The sequence below is a fragment of the Pieris napi genome, chromosome 7, assembly GCF_905475465.1.
Source record: "Pieris napi chromosome 7, ilPieNapi1.2, whole genome shotgun sequence".
Taxonomy (NCBI): Eukaryota; Metazoa; Arthropoda; class Insecta; order Lepidoptera; family Pieridae; genus Pieris; species Pieris napi.
In genome coordinates this window covers 1,148,198-1,174,676 of record NC_062240.1, presented here as the reverse complement: position 1 = coordinate 1,174,676, position 26,479 = coordinate 1,148,198, and the positions used below count along the sequence as shown (strand labels likewise).

General features: G+C 31.3%; 1 protein-coding gene across 1 annotated transcript in view; it reads right to left on the bottom strand.

Moving 5' to 3' along the window:
- Positions 1–26,479, bottom strand: part of LOC125050968 (putative fatty acyl-CoA reductase CG5065) — a 55,680-nt gene that overhangs the window by 17,391 nt on the left and 11,810 nt on the right. The window contains exons 2-8 of the mRNA XM_047651070.1: positions 17,311–17,404; positions 16,325–16,441; positions 15,912–16,034; positions 15,565–15,690; positions 13,913–14,060; positions 13,439–13,540; positions 12,931–13,117 (exon numbers count right to left, since the gene is read on the bottom strand). Coding sequence (XP_047507026.1) covers positions 12,931–13,117; positions 13,439–13,540; positions 13,913–14,060; positions 15,565–15,690; positions 15,912–16,034; positions 16,325–16,441; positions 17,311–17,404 — 897 coding nt within the window. The remainder of the gene's footprint in view (positions 1–12,930; positions 13,118–13,438; positions 13,541–13,912; positions 14,061–15,564; positions 15,691–15,911; positions 16,035–16,324; positions 16,442–17,310; positions 17,405–26,479) is intronic.

Here is a 26,479-nt window from a genome sequence, read left to right as displayed (position 1 = left end):
TTTCTTGCCTGGAAAGGACGTGTTTGCAATGCTCTGAGAATACAGTAAATTTTAATGTGATCAATGGCAATGATACAATTATTCACCAAAGATGGATCACTAAAAAGTGTTAGAAGTCATTAAAAGAAAATAAAAGCTATGCCAAAAAACTATTAAAGAATCCGTTAAAACTACTCATCAATTACTCGTTAATATTTTTAAGACAAATTTACCTACATATTTTCAACATCTTGCAAATAAAACCAACACAGAGTTTTTCGATCAATTAAACAAAACTTAACGCCAACAGATGGCTTACTTCATATTGATTTTTCAGAAAATTATTGCTGCAAATATGGATCAGAAATTCAATCAGCCCATTTTGGCGGATCTAAAGCACAACTTTCACTTCATACATGTGTGTACTACTCGTCAAATAATCAGCCACCAACAAACCTTACACAAACCACATGTCTTTGCACTGTATCAGAAAACTTAAGAAACGATTCCGTGTTCACTTGTGCACACAGGTTTTAAACCTGTTATTCAAAGAATAAAGTTACTTACACCAGATTTGAAGCAGCTGCATGTTCTCAGTGATGGGCCTACTACCCAGTATCGAAATAAAACAATGTTTCATTTAATAGCAAACTATCTTAGCAAAATTTCAAAAGCAGAAATCATTAACTGGCATTTCAGCGAGGCAGGACATGGCAAAGGTGCTCCTGATGGGGTAGGTGGATGCATAAAACGGACATGCGATAATGCAGTTGCAAATGGCCAAGATATATCGAACATTGATAGTTTTATTTCATGTTTAAAAGGTAACTGTAAAGGCATTGAAATTATTCGTATTGATAATGAAGTATCTAATATACAAGAAATTGCAAACGTCAAACTTCGTCCTTTTAAAGGGACCTTCAAGATTCATCAGGTTGCATGGAGTGCAAAAGCACCTAACATTATACGTTGCAGACGATTGAGCTGCTTATTATGTGCAGCCCATATTGAATGTACCCATTTTGAAATTGGACAAATAGAGGTTGAGGGCATTTCGTGTAATTTTATAGAAACACAACTTCTACAGAATTTTACATCTTCTTCAACCCCCAGTCCAGCAACCACTAATAACACTACATCATCCTCTACAGCCACTGGACCGACAACCCCAACTCTGCTTGAACCCTTGTTTAATACACCATCATTGGAATAATCACCAAGCTCAACCCGTCAACCATTAACCCCACAAAAGCCAAATTAATTAATACAGACTCTGATGACTCAGTAACTCCTAATAAATTCGGGTTCTGTCCAACCCTTGATGTAAGTGACTTGAAAAACTCAATTACACCACCAAAAGTAACACCCAAAAAATCCAGAGTCCGTGCATTCCCAGAATACAGTGACTCTGACGACTCAAATGCACCACAAAAGAAATGTAAAGGCCGTTCATTTTTTGATTCGAGTGATGATGATATCTTTTAAAATACTTTTTTTACTTTGTATTGTTTATTATGAATAACTTTTTAAGACTAACGTAACGATTGTTTTTGTTTTTGTTCTATTCTGTGGAAGTATGTCCCTTCAGTGGTCACAAAAAAAATTAAAAGTTTAATATAGTCTTGTTTTATATTGTCATTTAAATGCTATGATTATAAGGTAATAAATAAGACTGATTTCGTAAAAGTTCTGACTATGTTTTTTTTTCACAAAATTCTGACTCGTTTTGTGTATGACCCAACTATGTTTCAATGTACTTTGTAATTGATTTGAATTATACTTCATAGTATTCATTAATTTAAATTGTGTTGTATTTTCCCCATACTGGGTATTTTATCACAGTTTTCAGCTGGGTTCTACAAAGCCGATTTTCAATTGATATCATAATTTATAATTGACTGAAATTGCACTAGCATAAAATGATGATTCTAACTATTATGGCATAAAATGAATTCCGATATAGTTAATTTTATAATTGAAGCGTTGATTCGTCAGAATGCCGAGACGCTTTGGATTCGATATCCGTAAATTTTTCTGCGTCAACTGGATGGATGCACTTACATAGTTATAGTTAAGATTCCACCGACTATAAAAGAGTTAATAATATGTTATAGTAGACATGAGATAAATAAAAAGGAGTCTATATTCGTACCTTTCCAACAAAGCCTGTTGCTCCTGTAACGAAAACCGATTTTCCCGCGTAGTAATCTGCCACCCGTTGGTAATTTGTCTCCAGTAACCCGGACCTGTAAAAGTACTTTATGTAGCAATGCTATACTGTAGCGACATAGTAGCTCTAACCGAAAGAATATATTTACTTTGGTATAGATAATTATCCCATCTAATGAAAACCAAACTTTAAAACCATCATTTAATAATGAAAAAAGGGTGCAAATTTCCTTTTTTTCAACTTGCCTGGAAATGTTAAGGTTTCTAGATTCCCTGAAAAATACAAGCACAAATATGTGTGTGCATTCATCATGGAATTATTAATTAATTTGGTACTACGAACGGGCCTTGGCACGTATAAAGGTACTCTAAAAGATTGCGATCGGAATTAAAATAGGTAATTTGTCACAGGGTGTAAAGTCCAGCAATTAGAACAATGCCATATAGGTTTATTATTTCTAATTCTATTTTATTTGTTTATTTACGTAAAGATTAATTTTTTTACGGTTTTATTAGTTATAAAAATGTATGCGTCTTTTAACCACATTTGAATATATTTTACTTAAAATTAAAGTTTATTTTCAGATTTGTTTTAAATACTCGTAATATGCAGTATAATGTACCTACTCTCACACGTAAGGTCACACAAACTCAAATTTATACCTTACTCTGACCCCTAACAGTTAAATGGGATAAAAATTAAATAGAATGCAGTAAAGTACATTTGTTTTTCTTTACTGCATGCATTCAAGACTATCGTACATACATCTATCAATATTCTCTTTATTTGAAATAATTAATATATGTATATAAATTATGACAGTACAGACCTCGATAACATTTTTAATTACGCAAATTATTTAAAAAAATTCTAAAAAAGAAAGTACGAAGTAATTTTTTCATTTGTTTAATATTTTTTTTTGTTGTATTCATTATGCTGTGTTAGCTATTAAAATTCACTTAAGTACTTTTATGCTATTATAAAGAATATTCTTAGGTATGTTATAACTTCTATAAGCTGATCAACAAATAAATAAATATATTTATTACCCTGTGTAGTGTCGTGATCCATTTCTTGCACTATTAACCACGCAGTGGATAGAGCGAAACATTGTCGTCAGTCTCGCGATCTATCAACGATCCATAAGTTTTTAAAATTAATAATAGGTCCAATAGGATCTTAATTTAGCAATAAAATGAAAGGTTTTAATCACGGTTTTAGTGAGAAATAATTACTTTATTCCTCAAGATCTACTCTGTAAAGTTAATAATAAATCCAATTCGGGAAATTCCGTTCTTAATTTACTTTAATTAAGCTATGTAAAATTATAATATTTAATATTAATAGTAAATTTAAATTATTCTTTATAGTGTCTTATTATTAGTAGTAGTTATTAAGAAGTAGGTAAATATTTTTTTTCGTTCATACATAGTGAGGCGTTGGGCTTAACTACGTACTTCGCTCACTCCAGTTAGCTTCCGTCCTGCCCTTCAGTCTAACACTCTGCGACGGCCCAAGCCGAGGTCCAAGTCTTGGAGGAGACGCCCTTGGAAAACGCCCAAAACAGCGCTTAAAATGCGGCCCTCAATGCGATCGAGCGGAACCAAGCAGAAACTTTTAAAAAGTAAACCCTAATGTCGAAATTACTTACTTATTGTGCCTGGTACCCCTTCTCCTTCTAATTCGTCGATTTACACTCTTGTTTTTGTCACTATTGTGCCTGGTACTCCTTCTCCTTCTACTTTGTCGATTTACACTATTATCTTTGTAATTATTTAATATTTTTCTTTACGTACTCCGTAATATATTTGATATATAATAATTCGCCATATATAATTATTCTATAATTTGTAATTTAATCAATCAAATCTCTTATGAGCTTAGCAGTGTCGCCCAGCTAACGCGTCGGTGTTGATTAATCAAGTGAACCCGCTGTTTAGCGCCGGTTTAAATAAATGCGACTTGTGCCTTCTAAGCTATATATTATATAGACTAGCTGACCCGGCAAACGTTGTTTTGCCATGTACTTATATTATTTATAGGAAACATTTTGCTAGTCCAATAAAATTACTATCTGCTATAATAAAAAATAGGGGTTGATCGTAGAGGGGTGAAAATTAGGGGTTGTGTGTATTTTTGAATGCTGTATCATAAAAAAATAAAAACATAAAGAAATTCTAAAAAATAAAAATTGGGGTGGATACCCCTTATCACTTAGGGGTTTGAAAGATAGATTGAAGCCGATTCTCAGACTTACTGAATATGAATATAAAATTTCATTGGAATCAGTCTAGCCGTTTCGGAGGAGTACGGGAACGAACATTGTGACACGAGAATTTTATATATTAGATCTAAGTTATTTATTGAGTATAACCACGGAATGTGATCGTTGACGTCAACTAATTTTGATAAACTTAAATTTCCGGGCATTATTTATGTTTGGTAAAAACATTTTCACATTATTTATTTGTCAAAGTAATTAATTAAGAACCGTAAAGTAATTAATGTATTATATTCAAAAAATAAAAAAAAAATCACATTAAATTTAATAACAAACAACAGACACATTAAGTCATCATAATAATTTAATCTAAACTATTGTTTACTCTTCATAAAAACTTTTCTATTTTTCAATTTATTAATTATTTTGAATTTGGATTATTATAAAAACTTCTTTCAATTTTACGCCATCCCACATATTTCTTTCATGTTCATTATCAAATTACAATATGGAATGGGGTGATAAAGAAAACAGTATTGCAGTGATCGCCTAGCACAAAGTGGGTATGGAATCTTCGGTCATATTCCACTTCAAAATCTTTGTATCAGCCGTATGTTCATATACCGTACTATCAACAGATACAACACTTTGTCTATCGAAGACCAGAAAAGATCAGGGCGGCTGCGCGCTGTTAGAACTACAAAGGCTGCTAATGCTGTTAAAGCCAGAATTCGTCGAAACCCCATTAGGAAGCAAAAAATCTTATCATGAGAAATAAAGATTCCCGCTTAGACTCTGTCGCTATACGCAGATGAAAAGCACAGAAATATCGAAATATAAAAATTTTCACGATTGAAGAACACACAATACAATAAGCGAAATGATAAAGTGTACGCTCATAGTTCTAAAGAAGTTGCTCAAGTGGTCGGAATAGTACAACGTGGAACATTCTGCGTCAGTGATATTTTGGTGGGCCTTGTCTTATCAAGGAGTCACAAAGCAATCAAACCTTTTAAAATGGTCACGAAAGTAATGCAAAAATGCGTATAGGTTAAGGAACAGACTAAACTTCGTAAATAAACAACCTTTGATTATAGTGACGTCTATAATAAAAAAAACGGTTTTTATAAATGATTAAGATCTAAACGAAAAACAAAAACTTTTTAAAATATATTTTTAAAAATTAAATACATTATTTATTATTTTTAGAAACCAATCTTGACGTTTGCACCAAAAGTTTTTTTATTATTAATAATACTCTACTCACCTGCCAAAGCCTTTTCTATCTCTCAAGCCACTTGTGTGCTGGACGGACGGTTGGGTGGCAGCTACAGCCGTCTTCAGTAATATATCCAGGAGTGTCGATCCGTACATTTATAGCACTGAGGATGTCGTTTGCGATCATATTCCCGTTGATTACGTCGCAAATTTTGCTATCATAGCTGGGGCTTAGAGCTATGTAAGTTACCAAAGTCTGTATTGTGAGGCTGTATTGTGCCTAATACCATATGTGAATAATTCAATCTAATTAACAATAAAAATATTTTATTTCAAATTAATTAAAATCTGTTTATTGTTTGTGTATTTGAAGACATGTATGTATATAAAAATTATTGCAGTAAAGAAATAATGTACATAATTAATAAATAATAACAAATTTTATATAGTATGTATAAATATAAATCTTTAGCATAAGCCAGTATCTTAAAATATCTTATTTTGTCATTAAATTAGCGTATTTCTTATAACATGCTTCGTTTCATGTTCCTCACATTAACACTAGCTATGCTAAAAACTCAGCCCGGACTGTATCGCGCAGCCCGGACATACAACGACCAATATTTAAGCCTTGACTTGTTTATGCTGTCGCGGAATATGGTTAAAAGTAGTATTAAGAATATCCATAGCACAAAATCACCTGCATCATGAGCATACCCCACATACACACCTTCACGTACTTACCCTCACTTTTACACCATCACACAACACAGCCAAATTAGGTATTATTTAGTTGAATGTATTGAATAATTTTATCCGTTTATCCGTTTAACAAATTAATATATAAAACAAAGTCTAACGGACTTTGTTTTATATATTTAGATTAATCTACTATAACTTTGTTATTTATTCTATTATTTGTACGAATCTTAATTAACTTTCTCAAATAGGTACTTTTCGCCTTACCCGTAACGAATAAATCAGTTTGTCACTATTTTCTTCTAATGTCTTTTTTCATCACAATGTAAATGTGTACTTTAGTTGTAATTTGGCTGTTTTAGTTTCTTTTAACTTAATAGTTAAAGTTAGTCTTTGAGTATAGCTTTAAGACCTTATCATGATTTAAAACTTAATATTTCAGAACGGACGACATCTCCGTGTATAATATAAACTCCAGTTCGGAAAATCCTATTACTTTGAAATGCGGTTCTGATTTATATTTAGAACAAAGCAAACGATTAGGCTACTGTAAGTATAAATCCGTGCGATTCCAAGTTTGTAACATCAGCTACGGATATTGCGAAAACTACATAATATATTAACGTCGAGATAACATATTACAGAGTACGGAACTTCGCCAGAGAAAATAATCTGTTCAGTTATAATAAAAATTTAATTTTTAAAACTCTTAATACATAATAATAATAATTTAATTTTAACTCAAGAGAAATAATTATACCAACCCGCCCGCTTATTCAATATAATTTTAACAGTAATTGTATAACTTAAATCGCTTTCGCTTAATTGTCTCGCAAAGTAGATACGTTAATATTTTACAAACAAAAACTACTTTTAAAATGTGAAAATAAAGTTAGCATCCTTGGTGTTCCATTTAATTTTTTTAAAGAAATTTATCACAAAAGGCTTGCAGATTGAATACATATATTAAAGGAAATGATGATTTTGGCCTGTATAAAATGGGTGTGAAAAGAAAGTCCCGTCTTGATTTTATAATATTTTAATGTAGAGCCTAGGTTGAAATAATATTTAAATTTAATAAAAATATAGGTAATATCATATTTAAGTTAATAAAACTATGTTCCATATAAGAAATTTTACAAAAATTTAAAAATCAACTGGAGACACCAAGAATAATATGAATTGGTTTTTAATACGCAACGATCAGCAGTATTTTAAATTACTTTCAGCGTCATTTACATGGAGTTAATTGAAGGATTTAAAGCGAAATTCTGTGGCCAGAGGCGATACGGTAATCGCATTCGACTTTACACAAAAACAAACTAAGTATACGTTAACCAATCTTTCAATGACTAGGCCGCTTAGCACTTAATCGTATAATTTATAAAATGTTTTCCTTTCGGTAAAGAAATTCTCTACATGAGGGTTAATCATTTTTGAAGTTATACTTCTTTAGGCGCGTTATGAAAAATTGATGAGAGTGAAATTTTACGATGCGCGCGCACCGTTACACAAAATTAACAGAATGAAGTTGCACACGGAAGATGCTACGGCATTGGATATAATTTAAAAACAACATTCGAATAATAATAGAATTTATGTTATACCTAATGTAAGAGAATAATAATTAATATTTATTTATTAAATTTTTCCAATGTAAACTGAACTTTATTGACTATAATGACTCCTTTTCTTGTCTTTGATTATTTAATTGTAATTAATTATTTGCTTGCAATCAAAAACTATTTTCAATAATGCCAAAGAAATATAACTTCTCACGCGCGTACATAAGTACACGCACCCTCTTTTTTTATACTCAAAGGACATATAAAAAAAATTAACTACTTATTTAATAAAATTAAATCTTATTTTCTTTTCAGTAAAAACACCCGAACGCCCCTGCAAAATATGTCACTGTACTGTTTCCAATCAATGTTGTTGACGTCACATGGGAACGACTTCTTGTCGTGGTCATCCAGAGTGGAGATTAAGGCCTGGGTCTTTTTCGATTTAATAAGCCAGGATGTAGACGTTACCGGCCTAAGAATATCTCGTAGGACAGATGAACGAGAATCTTCTTTTAAGTGTCTGAAAAATGAAAATAAATGTTACAATTTTGTTTTTGTATCGCTTCTAATGTTCAGGCTTATGTAGGGAGGTTCCTAAGTTTCTGGTGAGACAATTCTTGCTTAATTTAACCAAACTATGTCATAAAATATTGATTGATTTCGTGAACGTAGCATTACACAAAAGTCTAATCTCTTTTCTACCTAGAATAAGACATGAAAACAAAGACAGAACAACAAGTGCTTGACATATTTATTTGATTTGGCGACTTGCAAGGCGACTCTTTTAATTTAAAGAAGCCCGAAATTGCAATAGCGCTGGGACCAAGTTTACGTAATGAGGTATTGGTGGTATATAGTCGTAGATTATTGTTTGTCATACTTAAAGGTACTTAAAATAACGATGTTAATCTCACTGGCGATATAATGTTAATAGTAGATACGTGAACATTGCATTATTTAATGCAATATTTACATTGTTCTAAATAGATTAAGAATCTGTACGCATATAAAAATTAAATTTGACATTTATATCAACTTTCTCCCACGTTACTTAAAGTTGTCATGATATTATAGTTAAATAAAGTTAGGATTAGAGTAAACATTTCCGTGTAATGAATTGTATCCGCCCTCTATGCTTGACACTTTGGCCATTGATAGCGTTTATATTTTCCTTTACTGTAAAAGAAAGTATTTAAACTATTATATATAGTATTAATTCGAACATTCAGATTCTAATGGCACAAAAAAAAACTACCGGTTTTTGAACACAGAGTTCAGAGTTCTCTACTCTGAAGTCTTGTGTTCAAAGTTCAGTCGGGCTCCTTGCCACGATTAACTTAAGCGATAAATGTTTTTATAAATACATAATTTCATGTGTTATCCAAAATGGTAAATATAGTATTAATAAACTATAACCTTTAATTAATATTACCGCCGATTATTTAGCGACAAAATGTGGTACGCTTATTATTTTTTTGGTAATTGGTACGGTACGCTTTTTTTACATTAGGAGTGTGATTTCCTATTGTGAGAGCAGACCTCACGGGTGATAGGTATAATCCGTCAAATCCTTTAATTATAAAGTTTATGCAATATCTTTGTAACAAACACATAAACGTTATTTCAGGTTTAATTATAAACAATTATCGACCTTAACCTGATTTAAAATTTTGAATTTTAATATGTGCATAACTTAACATCCCATGGAAACTAAGATCTAGAAATCGATGTGTGTCAGACACAAAACCCAACCCTTCTTGATTATGAAGAGTAATCTACATTATTTATACAAAGTAAGATTTGATTGTCTGCATTGAATAGGCTCCAAAACTACAGGTCTTATTTGAAAAAATCTTCTACCATTAGAACCGTACATTATCCTCGAGGATTAGGGAAAATGTAGATATATTAGGATAGGCTATATAATGTTTTCAAATAAGTTAGGAATCCGTTTGAAGTCTTTGATAATCTAACCACAAGGTATTAAAAAACACCAATAAATTCGTGTACGCTGAGAAACTATTGACAATAATAATAATTAGCTACAATGTAGGGAAGGCTAGTTATACATAAAACAAATGCAGATATTCTGAAGCCGCCACCCATGGGTCTGTCGCGCCGCAGGAAGGTGGCATGTTTATACAGAAAATTTTGAGTCTCCTGTTCGTCAAAGAGTAGAAACTTATCCTAAGTGCATTCTCTTGATAAAAAATTACCTAGGTTTTTTTCCTCTTAAGACGAGTCCGACATCAGCAAAGAAACAAGGTACTGTTTGCAGAATAAATGTCATGGTATTCACTACGAATGTTGATTTTGATACCTTTATTTCTTGCATGTTCTTTTTAGCTGAAAACAGGTAATTTCACAATAATTAGCAATAATCATTTCGAATAACATTTTGAATTTTGAGTGGTGAGACCAAAATTATTGTAAGAATTACACGAGCTACTTTTTTTACGGGTATTAAAATTAATAAAAAAATAGATCGTAAAGTTTAATTTACCATAAGAATAATAAAAGTCGAAAAAAAGATTTTTAATGCTTCAATGATTTTTAGCCTATCCACATTAAAAGGCCGATTACAAAAAAAAAAACAATTAAGTACAACAAGTAGTTTTTAAACGTAGCCAGAAGCTATGGAAACTTATTTTTATCTTTTTAATATGAAGTCGAATATTTGGGCAAATTCAGCTAAAAACTAAACTTCTAACTTTAAAACCTTTTTTGAGTAGCTTTAACAAATTTTAGGAAGCTGAGATTTTTTTTTATTTGAACAACATTTAAGACAACACTTAAAAATGGGCCTATCAAAACATATCGATGACATAACAGGCAAAACGTATAAGCAACTAGGATTTGTCAAGCGGTCATGCATTAAAAGGCTATATTTTGCTTATGTTTGAAGCGTGCTGGAGTATGCGGGTGTTATCTGCTCTACATATTAAATAAAATATAAAAAAGCAGTAGAAAATATACAAAAAAAGTTTTTCGAAATTCCTTATTTTTTAAAAATATCATGCTTCGATAGTTATGCAGGTTCTTGCAAATATTTTAATTTAGACTCTTCTTGACTTGCTTTTTTACTCGCTATTCTTAATGGGCGGATAGATAGCCCCTATTTGCTGTTGTTAATTTCTCACAAAATTCCTCCTCCTTATGCGACAAGAACATACAAAATTGTTCCATGTGCCTGGTACAAACTCGAATTACCTGCATAATTCGCCAATGTTTCGGGTTTTATCTAACTATGACACTAATTATGAGGATATTTATATTTTCCACCTCACCAAAGAAGATGTGAGAAAGTATTTGAAGGGGCGGGAAGATTCTAATTTTGTTTAAGCAGTGTTTTGAAATATTGAGTATTGTTTGTTGTTTTAAATGTTAAATATCAGTTTTCTTTACATAATTTTGTCCATTAATGTATTTATTTGTTTTCTGTTTCGTATATATATTATTTCTCTATGTAATCGGTTTTGACTTTCTGTATTGTCTAAATGTTTTGTTTTATAATCACTACATAGTATAAAACAAAGTCGCTTTCTCTGTCCCTATGTCCCTTTGTATGCTTAAATCTTTGAAACTACGCAACGGATTTTGATGCAGTTTTTTTTAATAGATAGAATGATTCAAGAGAAAGGTTTATATGTATAATAACATCCATTAAATAGTGGAGAAGTACTGTTATTTTTGAGGTTTCTAATGTGATGTCGTAAATAATTACATTTTTTCCGCTTACATTGCAAACGCAGGCTGAACCCTACGAGTTTTATCAAAATAATGTACTAAGTATTGTACACATTGAAAAGGTCTACAGAAAAGTCTGTGATGGTATATGTCTATCTCTTATGGATAACCCACAATAACTTTTTTTTGTCATTTACTTTTTACGACAAATAATGGCTAATTTTCGAAACGATTTTAACCAATACAGCATAAATCCTTATCCAATTAAATACCTTAAATAAATTGTTGATTTAATATAGATTTATATGGCCCTTTACAGCATATGATTTAAATGAATATTTTCGATGATATTACAAATTTAATAATTGCGGGACGCAGCGCGTCGGAGGCCGCGGTTCTCCCTATACTCTATAGCACTTTGAATTTAGTATCAGCATTGCATCCGTGCGAAGCCGGGGCGGGTCGCTAGTATATATAGATATATATATGTTAGCTGTAAGATTACTTATAATTAAATAAATAAATAACAGCGCAGTTGCAGCGAAAGTATGTTAAACGTCTGATTTGGTACTCTGTTAAAATTATAATTATTTCTTTTAAGTTAAAATTAAATCATTATTAATTATTATTTATTATAACTGAACAGAGAATTTTCTCTCCGGAAGTCCCGTACTCTGTGACTTGTATACCGACGTTAATGTATGCAATTCTAATGTAGTTTTCTTAATATCCGTAGCTGATGTTGTATCATGACTGGCTAATTAAGATTTTGCATCAATTATTCAAAGTAGGTGAATTATACTTACAGTAGCCTAATCGCTTGCTTTGTTCTAAATATAAATCAGAACCGTCTTTCCAAGTAATAGGATTTTCCGAACTGGAGTTTATATTATACACAGAGATGTCATCCGTTCTGAAATATAAAGTTTTAAATCATGATAAGATCTTAAAGCTATACTCAAAGACTAACTTTAACTATCAAGTCATGATTTTAATATGTTTATAGTAGATCAAAACCGATTCAAAAAACTAAAAGAGCCAAATTACAACTTAAGTACTCGTTTGTTTCTTTTTGGAAAGTTGTGTTTACACTGTGAATAAAAAAGACTCACATTAGATAAAAATGGTGACAGAGAAGTTATTCTTTATGGATAAGGCGGAAACTATTTGAAAATCATCAATTAAGATTCGTAGAAATAAGCGAAAAACTAAATTCTATAATATCCTATTTATAGAAAAACACAAAAAAATTACAGATTTTAATGGAATGTTGTGTTTTAAGTTTTAATTAAAACACTGATTATCAATTACTGATTAAATTCACATATAACATATAGCGCTGTATTCAGCACAATACAGCCCTAGCAATACAGACTTTGGTAACTTACATAGCTCCTTTAGCCCCGGCTATGATGATTAAATTTGCAACGTAATCAACGGGAATAAGATCGCAAACGACGTCCTCAGTGCTATAAATGTACGGATTCAGACCCCTTGATAAATTACTGAAGACGGCTGTAGCTGCCACCCAACTGTCCACCCAACCAGGAAGTGGCTCGTGGTACATTGGAGTAACTGGAAAATATAATGTTAACAGAACTCTATTTCTCATAACAAAAAAAAATATTTTATATACATGAGAAACTTAATATGTATATACCAACGAAATACACGTCGCAATCAGCTGTCCCAATTTAAGTCTACTAGGCTCATTCTAATATGTATCTTCAATGCCCTTTTGAATTGGTTAAACGCGCTAATATTACGAATTTTAGAGGGTAATTGATTAAATAATTGTACACTCTCATACTTAATACATACATCATATTAGCTCAGATTTTTTGAGAAGATTAAAAAACTGAAAACTAAAATTGTGTTTTTAAAAAAAGTTCTTACCCATTGATGGTCGTACTATAATAGTAGGTAAGTACTCTTTATTTTGCCTCACCAGTTCTTCGCATAACCCCTTAGATAGTGTATATGTATTAGTAACATCCGCTGAAAATTAAAAAAATCTAATTTAAACACATTATATTTCGTCGTTAGCACGATATAATAGCCTTTATACGTAATAGCATAGAAGACACGCGGAGAGCAATTCTGCTATCTGGACTATCAAAAATGTATTTTCTTGATCTCATCATACTCCAACCGTCTAAGTCTTAATGGGGATTCTTGCAAAGAATACCATTCTCAAAAGGGATTAACCACCACGGCTGAATTGGTCAAGTTGTTGCGGTGCTACATTGTAAGGAAACCAGCATGTCTTAAATCCATAAATAGAGAGCAGAAGGCTGATCACCAACTTGCACAGGCGTATGACCAGCTTGTAGATTGTAAAATGTTGTAAAAATTAAAAAAAAAACTTACCGACATATTCATTAACTTTCGTATCATCTGTTCCATGGTCTCGTATCATTTGTCGGACTGCGGATAATTCTTTCTTAGGAGTGTATAGCTTCTCTTCAACTACTTTTATATGTGAATTTGAAAAGGCAGTCGAAATATAGACAAATTTCTGAAATAATAGTAATTTAATATTTAATGTAATAAACTGCAGATAACTTATACTCATACATATGGAGGTACTAGATCTGTGTTTATTAAAGTATAAGCCATATTTGATTTATTAGACACTAATTTTTTTTTTTACATAAATACATCTTATTTATAGTCTCTTTCTATCAAATCGTGATTGTGTTATGTTGTGTTGTTTGTGTAATTAAAAAGATGCATTTTTTTTAATTTTTCAGGAAAAATCTTAGGTGTTAAACAAATACACGTGTAAAACAAAGTTGATATATATATGCAAATTTTGTTTTCCTACTTTATTTTTGGATTTTACCTCGCTTATCTCGCTACAAATAATTTTGTATGATTTGTATAAAACTGTGCAACAATCTAAAGCATTCGGGTGTTTCTATTAAATACTAGCTGACTCGACGAACATACGTGTTTCAGATTAGTTGAACTTAATTTATTATTTTATGAAAGTAATACAATTAATACAAAATAAATACGGTAATAATGTAAAATAATACAATGAGAAAAAATTAGCACTCCGGGAGTGCCGGCAGAAGTGAAAACTTCAATATTAACGTTGTGTTTAATTATAAGTATAAAAGTACTATAATTTATGAGGTAGAATACAATGTTTATTTATTGCGCTATCATACACAAATATGACAATTTAATACCTCAATAATTAAACTCAATTGAAGATCTGTCTATCAAGCATTAATATAACATGCGGACAATTCTTAATGTTAAACATTTTTTTACCACCTAATGTTAATTCATTAAATTCAACCTTTATATAATGTAAATGTAAAATAATTATCTGTACAATACATGTTATGCTCTTTATATCACTCTATTACTAGCTATAAATGTAATCAATCAATCTTTTCATTAATAGATTCACTTTGTTCGATTTCCATAATTTAAACAATTCACATTTACGAATACACAACAGTGTATTTACTACACAACAGTCAAGCAATCAGCTGTCACCATCCTTGGATACGCGTGGGACGCTGTACATAAACACACACGGTCATTCGCGCAAGCGCCCTGTGCCGCCTAAACAGAGCAGCACACTCAGGCACGGTAGAAAGAGTGGGAGATACTAGTTCCTCTCCCTTCCCCTCGATCTTACGCTTTTTCGATCAGCATCACGTGACCCTGACGCAAGTTTGAAAGTTTTTACCCATACAAAAAGTGCTCAGCGCCGCTAAAGAAGTTTTCACTTCAATAAAATTTGTAGTATATCTAAGTAGCTTGATTAATTTTCCTTAGTTTACATAAATTTCTAAACGCACGCATAAATATTTGACAACCAATATGTGGATAACACTGAAAATGTTTAGAACTGGCCAGTCAGAAACATTGCTAATGAAAACTTTTTGAATTTCAATTTTAGAACTCTTTGGTAACCTTATGTTGTGTATTGCATTCAATTATCATTTGATTTTGGTATTATTATCCTGTGACTGTCATTAACTATTTATAACAATACTCACTTCTAAATTTCTTATTTCCTTAGACAAATCTATCACTCGTTGTGTTCCCTCTACGTTAATGTTCATCATATCTTGAAATTTGTCAGTGAATCTGATGGTAGCTGCCGAGTGAAATACTAATGACACCTAAAAAAAATATAATTATTTATCTAACAATTTTTAATTCATAAAGGTCTGCCGACAGGTACTACAATAAAATAAAATATTTAAATAATAAATGTAAATGTGATGAACTAAATCTGATGTAACTTAAATAAACTGTTCAGTTTTCTTTCTATATGTCTCGGCCAACGGAATTTGAAAATAAGTTAGTTTAATTACTGTATATGATATAAAAAGTAACGTACCTTATCAGCTAAAGTCTCTTTGTCGTCTGGCGTTAAGCCCAGCTGGGATGTTGTAATGTCTCCTTCAATGGGAATTACTTTCTTCAGATCACCAGGCCTTGTTTGTTTTAATTTGTTAAAAAGCTGAATAAAATAAATTTAATTAACATTTAATAAACTCCAAACATCTCTAGTCTGCGCACATTTTGTATGAACTTGGATTTTTTACCAAAATGTTAAAAGTCAAAAAAAGACCGTATGGCTTGGGACATACACGGCATAATAATCAGATATATTTCTGCGTTTGTTTCATTGATAATTAGATATGTTGGCGACTAGCCAAAACAATTATTGGTTCTCTGGGGTCGATGTTATGTTTTATTGTATTCAAAAATACAAAAAAAAATATAAGCCGATTAATCTTGAACACTAACCGGAACATCAAATATTTGTTGTAAACGTTTTACTGTGTCTGCACCGTGCTTAGGTCTAATCAGCACAAACACATTTTCAATATCCTTGCAATTGGAAAGTAACCTTTCAATAAATACCTGAAATTTGATAATAATTAGGTAAATTTTATTCTTTGTAAAATTTAATTTAAAGGGGGTTTAAATTAAATTTTACATCCGGTCAGAATCATATGCTTTGCTACGTGTTCAATATATACCCCCATATTTAAAAAAAATCTAAACAATAGGTACATAGCTTTAACTAAAGTACTTTTGTATCAAACGGTGTTTCGTTGTGATAATGAGACAGTACTGAACTTTAGTTAAGATAGTGAAATGAGACTTTATTTTTTGTTGTGCAGGGTGCAATAATGTAAAGCTAATGTACCAAACATTTATATTTATATTTACATTTCTCAAATAAGGGTGTAGACGAGAAAAACTGGCAAGAAACTCCCGGCCCTGTTGTTAAATCGAACGTTTTGAAGCATTTCTTTAGGCGCATGAGGGTAAAATTTTTACGGTTGAAACGCAATAATAATAATATTAGCGTCACGAAGATGTGCAGTGTTTTTGTCGAAGAAAAGAAAGAGAGCGATTAAGACCGATTGAGAGACAGTGAGAATGGCGAATTACCTTATAGAAATTCTATTTTTAAAATTAAAATTTCGTAAAGAGAATTTATGAAATATTAGCAAAAAAAACGTAAGATCAAGGATCTACGCAACTATGTTTCAATGTACTTTGTAATTGATTTGAATTATACTTCATAGTATTCATTAATTTAAATTGTGTTGTATTTGCCCCATACTGGGTATTTTATCACAGATTTCAGCTGGGGTCTATGATGGATGAACATATGGATGGATGAACTTACATAGTTATAGTTAAGATTCCACCGACTATAAAAGAGTTAATAATATGTCATACTAGACATGAGATAAATAAAAAGGAGTCTATGTTCGTACCTTTCCTACAAACCCTGTAGCTCCAGTGACGAATACTGATTTACCCGCGTAGTAATCTGCCACCCGTTGGTAATTTGTCTCTAGTGACCCGGACCTGTAAAAGTACTTTATGTAGCAATGCTATGCCGTTGCGACATAGTCGCTCCAACCGAAATAATATATTTACTTTGGGATAGATACAGTAATAATTATCCTATCTAATGAAAACCAAACTTTAAAACCATCATTTAATAATGAAAAAGGGTGCAAATTTCCTTTTTTCATCTTGCCTAAAAATGTTAAGGTTTCTAGATTCCCTGAAAAATACAAGCACAAATATGTGTGTGCATTCATCATGGAATTATTAATTAATTTGGTACTACGAACGGGCCTTGGCACGTATAAGAATACTCAAAAAGATTGCGATCGGAATTAAAATAGGTAATTTGCCACAGGGTCAAAAGTCCAGCAATTAGAACAATGCAATACAGGTTTATTATTTCTGATTATATTTTATTTGTTTTTTACGTAAAGATTAATTTTTTTACGGCTTTATTAGTAATAAAAATGTATGCGTCTTTTAACCACATTTAAATATATATTTTACTTAAAATTAAAGTTTATTTTCAGATTTGTTTTCAATACTCGTAATATGCAGAATACAAGCGAAAGGTGACACACAAACTCGAACCTTACTCTGACCTCTAATAGTTAAATAGAATAAAATAATTTTTTTGTACTTCTGCATTCATTCAAGACATCCATCAATATTCTCTTTATTTGAAATACTTAATGTAAAATATATTTTGATAAATAAATAATGACAGTACAGACCTCGATAAAAATTTTAATTACGCAAATTATTCAAACATTTATAAAAAAAGAAAAAGAAAAAAAATACGAAACATAGACTGCTTTCGTAAAGGAAGTACGAAGTAATTTTTTCATTTGTTTAATATATTTTTTGTATTCATTATGCTGTGTTAGCTATTAAGATATACTTATGTACTTTTATGCTATTTTACGGAATATTATAAGTAGGTATGTGATAACTTCTATAAGCTGATCAACAAATAAATAAATACATTACCCCGTGTAGAGTCGTGATCCATTTCTTGCACTATTAACCACACAGCGGATAGAGCAAAACATTGTTGTCAGTCTCGTTATCTACCAAAGAAAATCCATAAGTTTTTAAAGTTAATTCCAATTGCGGAAATTTCGTTCTTTATTTACTCTAATTGATCTTAATTTAGCATTGAAAAGAAGCCAGGTAAAATTATCCTGTAGGCTAAATTTACAGGCCCTTAACATCAGTTCATTGAACCCATTTATTTATAGACTATAACAATGTTTTTTACACACTATTACTACTTAAATTGGTAGATGCTTAAAAATCTTCCACACGTACTGAAAAACAAGGGAACACAGTTAATCAACTTTAAAAAAAATCATATTATTGCAAAGAGTTTGCGGCAAAAATGGCGTAAAACATCCAAGTATATGTTATATGTATATATAGATTAAATAATATTTTTTATCGGTATCGTTGAATTAAATTCTGTAATGGAAAAACTTCAACAGATTTTAATATAGTTATAACTTAATCATAACTGAATTGGGATAACTCTCATTAAAAATGATTGATTATATAAAAACAATTCAATGTCACTATACTTCATGTATTATATTACCTGCATTTCCGGCAGTTATAAATAGAAGTTCACTTAAGAAACTCTTGCTGACCTCTTATCGAATAATCAATTATTAACGATATAATATTTCAACGCAAGTTCTACATATTTAATTAACAATTAAAATAAATATTGATTTTTAGGAATTAAATCGAAAAATATATTGAATATATTAAATTTAAAGAAGTATAAAAGACAATGCATGAAAAAAATAAAATACCCTGCTTATGAACTTATATAAAAAATTATATGTCACCGCTTTAGTATAAAAATTAAAAAAATCCCTTTTCCATTCGGTTCGTTTCAAGTAATGCGTGTGTGCTGTGGCTGTAAATGGCCCTGGCTCAGCATTATGCTGAGGAGCAGAATGTTCCACAGCGCTGGTCATTCTGCCAGCGACCACAGCAGCTAGTTTGCGCCTCAGTCGCAAAAAAGGAAAGTAACGAAATGTAATAAATACTTAGTAGAAAAAAATAATAATAAAAATTTCCAGTGTACTTAATGAAGTATTGTGTAAAGGTGTATAGTAAAATTATTAAAAATGTTAATAAAATAAAATTAAAAGCTTAAAATAAGAATAATTGTTAAGAAGTAGATACATTTTTTTTTCGTTCATACATAGTGAGGCGTTGGGCTTTACTACGAACTTCGCTTACTCCAGTAAGCTTCCGTTCTGCCCTTCAGTCGGCCGCCCTGCGACGGCCCAAGCCAAGGTCCGAGTCTTGCAGGAGACGCCCTGCGCTAGTCGCGAGAAAACGCCCAAAACAGCGGTAATAATGCGGACCTTAGTGCGATCGAGCGGTCTTACCAAGCAGAAGCCTTTAAAAAGTAAACCCTAATGTCGAAATTACTTACTTATTGTGCCTGGTATCCCTTCTCCTTCTAATTTGTCGATTTACACTCTTTCCCGTCCATTGTCTTTGTAATTATTTTATATCTTTCTTTACTTACTCCGTCATATATTATAATTCGCCATATATAATTATTCTATAATTTGTAATATATTCAATCAAATCTCTTATGAGCTTAGCAGTGTCGCCCAGCCAACGCGTCGGTGTTGATTAATCAAGTGATCCCGCTGTTTGTTTAGCGCCGGTTTAAATAAATGCGACTTGTGCCTTGTAAGCTATATATTATATAGACTAGCTGACCCGGCAAACGTTGTTTTGCCATGTACTTATATTATTTCTAGGAAACATTTTGAAAGTCCAATAAAATAACTATCTACATAATAAAAATAGGGGTTGATCGAAGAGGGGTGAAAATTAGACGTTGTGTATATTTTTGAATGTTGTATCATAAAAAAATAAAAACATTAAAAAAAATCTAAAAAATAAAAATTGGGGTGGAGACCCCTATTATTATTTTTTAGAATTTTTCACTATCACTTTGGGGTTTGAAAGATAGATTGAAGCCGATTCTCAGACTTACTGAATATGAATATAAAATTTATTTAGAACAGTCTAGCCTAGATGTATGTTATTTATTGAGGATAACCACGGAATATGATCGTTGACGTCAACTAATTAATTTTGATAAACTTAAATTTCCGGGCATTTTTTTGTCTTTGGTACATATTCACATTATTTTTTTATCAAAGTAATTAATTAAGAAACGTAAAGAAATTAATGTATAGAATTCAAAAATTAAACAAAATTGCACATTAAATTTAACAAAAAAACAACAGGTCGCACATTAAGTCATCATAATAATTTAATCTAAACTATTCTTATTCTTTACTGTTCATAAAAACTTTTTTTCAATTTATTAATTATTTTGAATTTGGAACACGCATAATATTATCTTAAAAACTTCTTTCAATTTTACGCCATCCCACATATTTTTCCATGATCATTATCAAATAACAATATGGAATGGGGTGATAAAGAAAATAGTGGGTATGGAGCCGTCGGTCATATTCCAGAACCTTCAAAAGCTTGGTATCAGCCGTATGTTCGTATACCGTACTATCAACAGATACAACACTTTGTCTATCGAAGACCAGAAAAGATCAGGGCGGCCGCGCACTGTTAGAACTACAAAGGCTGTTAATGCTCTTTAAGCCAGAATTCGTCGAAACCCCATTAGGAAGCAAAAAACCTTATCGTGAGAAATGAAGATTCCCGCTAAGACTCTGTCGCTATACGCAGATGAACAGCACAGAAATATCGAAATGTAAAAAGTTTCACGATTGAAGAACACTACAATAAGCGAAATGATAAAGTGTACGCTCATAGTTCTTAAGAAGTTGCTCAAGTGGTCGGAAAAGTACAACGTGGAACATCCTGCGTCAGTTATAGTTTGGTGGGGCTTGTCTTATCAAGGAGTCACAAAGCAATCAAACCTTTTAAAATGGTCACGAAAGTAATGCAAAAATGCGTATAGGTTAAGGAACAGACTAAACTTCGTAAATAAACAACCTTTGATTATAGTGACGTCTATAATAAAAAAAACGGTTTTTATAAAATAAGATTAAAATCTAAATGAAAAACTAAAAACTTCTTAAAATATATTTTTAAATATTAAATACATTATTATTTTAAGAAACCAATACTAAATTTTAATTATATAAAGAACTAGCTGAGTCGGCGAACTTCGTTTCGCCTAACAGTCTAATAATGTCGTGTTAAGTTAAACTTAAATAAGGATTTCATTAAGGTAATAACATTATTACAACTTTTTTTGCAAATACAGAAATGTTTTATTGCTTGCCATTGCGAAAGAAGAATGGCAGTTTACGCCTCTTCTCTCTAGCGCCAATATTGCGTGCATGTTAAAGCACTTTCTGATACAACATTTTTTATGAGGTAGCACATGTCTTCTATCAAGATCAAAGCCTGGTTTTGCATCTCCTCATGCACCTCTATATCAAAATTTCTTGAACTGACATGAATTCGATGTAAAATGATGCGTAGTTTTGTCAACTGATTGCGCCACATGCTGTTGGAATTCGTTAAATTAGTTAATTTATTTATTGTTATTCGATAACTTATCCGATATTTTATCCGTTTAAAAAATTTATAAAACAAAGTCGCGTTAGATTTTGTTTTATATTTTTAGTTTAATCTACTATAACTTTGTTATTCTATTATTTGTACGAATCTTAATTAACTTTTTCAAATAGGTACTTTTCGCCTTACCCATAACAAATAAATCAGTTTGTCACTATTTTTTCTAATGTCTTTTTTCATCACAGTGTAAATATAATTTGACAGAAAGAAACAAAAGAGTACTTTAGTTGTAATTTGGCTGTTTTAGTTTCTTATAACTTAATAGTTAAAGTTAGTCTTTGAGTATAGCTTTAAGACCTTATCATGATTTAAAACTTTATATTTCAGAACGGACGACATCTCCGTGTATAATATAAACTCCAGTTCGGAAAATCCTATTACTTGGAAAGGCGGTTCTGATTTATATTTATAAGAAAGCAAATGATTAGGCAACTGTAAGTATAATATATAAAGTCTTAACTCTGAACTATCTAACTTTAATCCATGCACAACACTTGAAATCACCAATATAATAAAAACACTAAACACGAATTGTAGTACTGGAATAGATGGGATCAATACTAAAACAATAAAATGTGTAATTGATCATATTTCTGAATATCTCTCGATCTGCTTTAATAAGCTGCTGCATAAAGGTGAATTTCCGGATTCTCTTAAAAAGGCCAGAGTTACTCCTATCCATAAATCTGGCCCCAAAACCGAACCCGGCAATTACAGACCAATATCTATTCTACCTACAATATCAAAGATATTAGAAAAAATTATTTACTCACAACTTGACACTTACTTGCAAACCAACAATTTCATTTTTAAACGCCAATATGGTTTTAGATCAAAAAGCAGCACTTTATCAGCCACAGCCGATCTCATTAGCGACATAAAACAAAATATTGACACTAAGAAAATGGCGCTGGGTGTGTTTATTGATCTGAAAAAAGCGTTTGACACCGTAAGCCACAACTTATTGCTTAAAAAATTAGAATGCATAGGAATAAAAGATTGTGCACTAAAATTATTCAAATCTTATCTATCAAACAGAACCCAGATAGTAAAAATAGGTAATGCTCAAAGTTCAGAAATACCAGTAACAGGCGGCGTCCCACAAGGATCTATATTAGGTCCATTGTTATTTTTAATATATATTAACAACATTCACGAACTCGGTTTACACGGCCGAATCACTCTTTACGCTGATGACACCTGCTTATTTTACTTTGGTTCAAATATCCAGACTATGGTTGCTCAAGCTCAATCAGACCTAAATGTTCTATCTTCTTGGTTTCAACAAAATCTTCTAACAATTAATATTTAAAAAACATCTTATGTAATATTCAAGGCAACAAATAAACTCATTCCTATCTTTCAACCGCTTAAAGTTCAAGACGTTGAAATCAATAACAAAAAATGGGAGAAATATCTGGGTCTTAGAATGGATACAAATTTAAAATGGAACTTTCATATATCACACATAATTACCAAACTAAAATCACTTATAGGCAGATTTTGGTCAATATCTAAATGCATTCCGCAATCTGTACGTCATTTGATCTATAATTGTTTAGTCAAGCCACATTTCATATACCTAATTGAAATATGGGGTACAGCATGCAAAAACAAAATTTCTAAAATACAAACACTACAAAATAAATTAATAAAAGCACTATTCAGATACAATTTTTTAACACCTACTAATAAAATCTACCAAGAAACTAAAATTATGACGATTAAACAACTATATGTTTATAGCACCTGTATCCTTATTAAAAAAAAATTAAATAACTCTCTACATAGTAACTTATCATTTAATAAAATCAAATACACCACTACACGCAATACTCGTCGAGCGAGTTTGCTTATCTTGCCAAAGCCGCGCACAAATTATTTAAAGAGATCTATTAGGTATGAGGGTGTGCAATTGTTTAATCGGTTGCCGTCTAAGGTTCGTAACATTAGCGTGATTGATCAGTTCAAAAGGGCATTAAAGATACACATCAGAATGGGCCCATTAGACTAAAATTGGGCTAGCTGATGGCGACGTGTATCTCGATCGTATATACTTAATATTAAATTTCTCATGTAAATAAAAAATAATTTTTGTAATGAGAAATAAAGTTCTTTAAACATTAAACATTATAATTCCGTGCGATTCCAAGTTTGTAAAATCAGCTACGGATATTGCGAAAACTACATATATTAACGTCGAGATAACAAATTACAGAGTACGGGACTTCGCCAGAGAAAATAATCTGTTCAGTTATAATAATAACTTAATTTTTAAAATTCTTAATACATAATAATAATAATTTAATTTTAACTAAGGATAAATAATTATACCAACCCAACCCGCTTATTCAATATAATTTTAACAGTAATTGTATAACTTAAATCGCTTTCGCTCAATTGTCTCGCAAAGTAGATACGTTAATATTTTACAAACAAAAACGACTTAAAATGTAAATTAAAGTTAGCATCCTTGGTGTTCCATTTAATTTTTTTAAAGAAATTTATCACAAAAAGCTTTGCAGATTGAATATATATATCAAAGGAAATGATGATTTAGGACTGTATAAAATGGGTGTGAAAAGAAAGTCCCATCTTGATTTTATAATATTTTAATGTAAAGCCTAGGTTGAAATAATATTTAAATTCATTCAAAAAAGAGGTAACATAATGTTTAAATTAATAAAACTATGTTGCATATAAGAAAGTATACAAAATTTAATCAACTGAAGACACCCAAAATAAGAATAATATGAATTGGCTTTTAATACGCTACGATCAGCAGTATTTTAAATTACTGTCAGCGTCATTTACATGGAGTTAATTGAAGGATTTAAAGCGAAATTCTGTGGCCAGAGGCGACACGGTAATCGCATTCGACTTTACACAAAAACAAACTAAGTAAACGTTAACCAATCTTTCAATGACTAGGCCGCTTTGCCCTTAATCGTTTAATTTATACAATGTTTTCCTTTCAGTATATAAATTATCTACATGAGGGTTAAATCATTTTATACTCAAAGGACATACAAAAAATGTAATTACTTATTTAATAAAATTAAATCTTATTTTCCTTTCAGTAAAAACTCCCGAACGCCCCTGCAGAATATGGCACTGTACTCTTTCCAATCGATATTGTTGACGTCACATGGGAATGACTTCTTGTCGTGGTCATCCAGAGTGGAGATTAAGGCCTGGGTCTTTTTCGATTTAACAAGCAAGGATGTAGACGTTGCCGGTCTAATAATATCTCGTAGTAGAGATGAACGAAAAGCTTCTTTGAAGTGTCTGAAAAATGAAAATAAATGTTACAAGTTTATTTTTCTATCGCTTCTTTGTTCTTCTATGGTCATGCTTATGTAGTGAGTTTCCTGAGTTTCTGGTAAGACAATTCTTGCTTAATCTAACCAAACTATGTCATAAAATATTGATTGATTTCGTGAACGTAGCATGACACAAAAGTCTAATCTCTTTTCATCCAAGAAAACAAAGAAAGAACAATAAGTGCTTGACACATTTATTTAGTTTGGTGATCAAACGGCAACTTGCAAGGCGACTATTTTAATTTGATGAAGCCCCAATCAAGCTGCAGTAGTGCTGCGACCAAATTTACGTAGTGATGTGATGTGGTCGTAGATTATATTATAGATTAAAAGGGCAATCTTACAGGTAGCCGAAAATAAATACTTCATTTATGGGCCTAAGTAAACGCTGGTATAACATATTTCCTAGTGAAATATTAGAACTGCCTTTGAATAGATTCAAAACACCTATTAAAAAACATTAATATGCAAAGGTTACTACACAGTTAATGACCACGTAGAAGACAAAAACGCGTGACAATAGTTCTAGTTATATTGTTATAATTTCTTTTGTTATCTTTGAAGTGTTGTGAATATGTGTGTAATGGTGAATGTAGTGTGTAATGGTGAATCACAGAACAGATTTTTATTTTTTTTTACTTATGTAACTTTAATGACGTTGTGGTTTAGGACTTTTTCCTTTGAATAATTGTAATGTAGAGGGAGGGTAAAACTTGCTGAGTGAGGAGGCCTTCTCAGAACAAGGCCTCCTGGTAGTTTTGCGAACGGATGGCGTAGTCTTGCTCTTTCGCGAATTTTGTAAACGTTTTTGACATTCATAAGCATGCGCTAAGACGTATTTAAACTGAAAAAACGTATTTTGATTTGATTGATTGTTTGTCAAACTTAAAGTACTTAAAATAACAATGTTAATCTCACTGGCGATATCATTTTAATAGTAGATACGTAAACATTGCGTTATTTAATGTAATATTTAGTGTATTATAAATCGATTAAGAAGCTGTACGCATATAACAATTAAATTTGACATTTATATTACTTCTGTCAGGTTTAGATTAGGTTTGTTAGGAATAAAATAAACACATCCCTGTAATTAATTGTATCAGCCCTCTATGCCTGACACTTTTGCCAATGATAGCTTCTTTATTTTCCTTTACTGTAT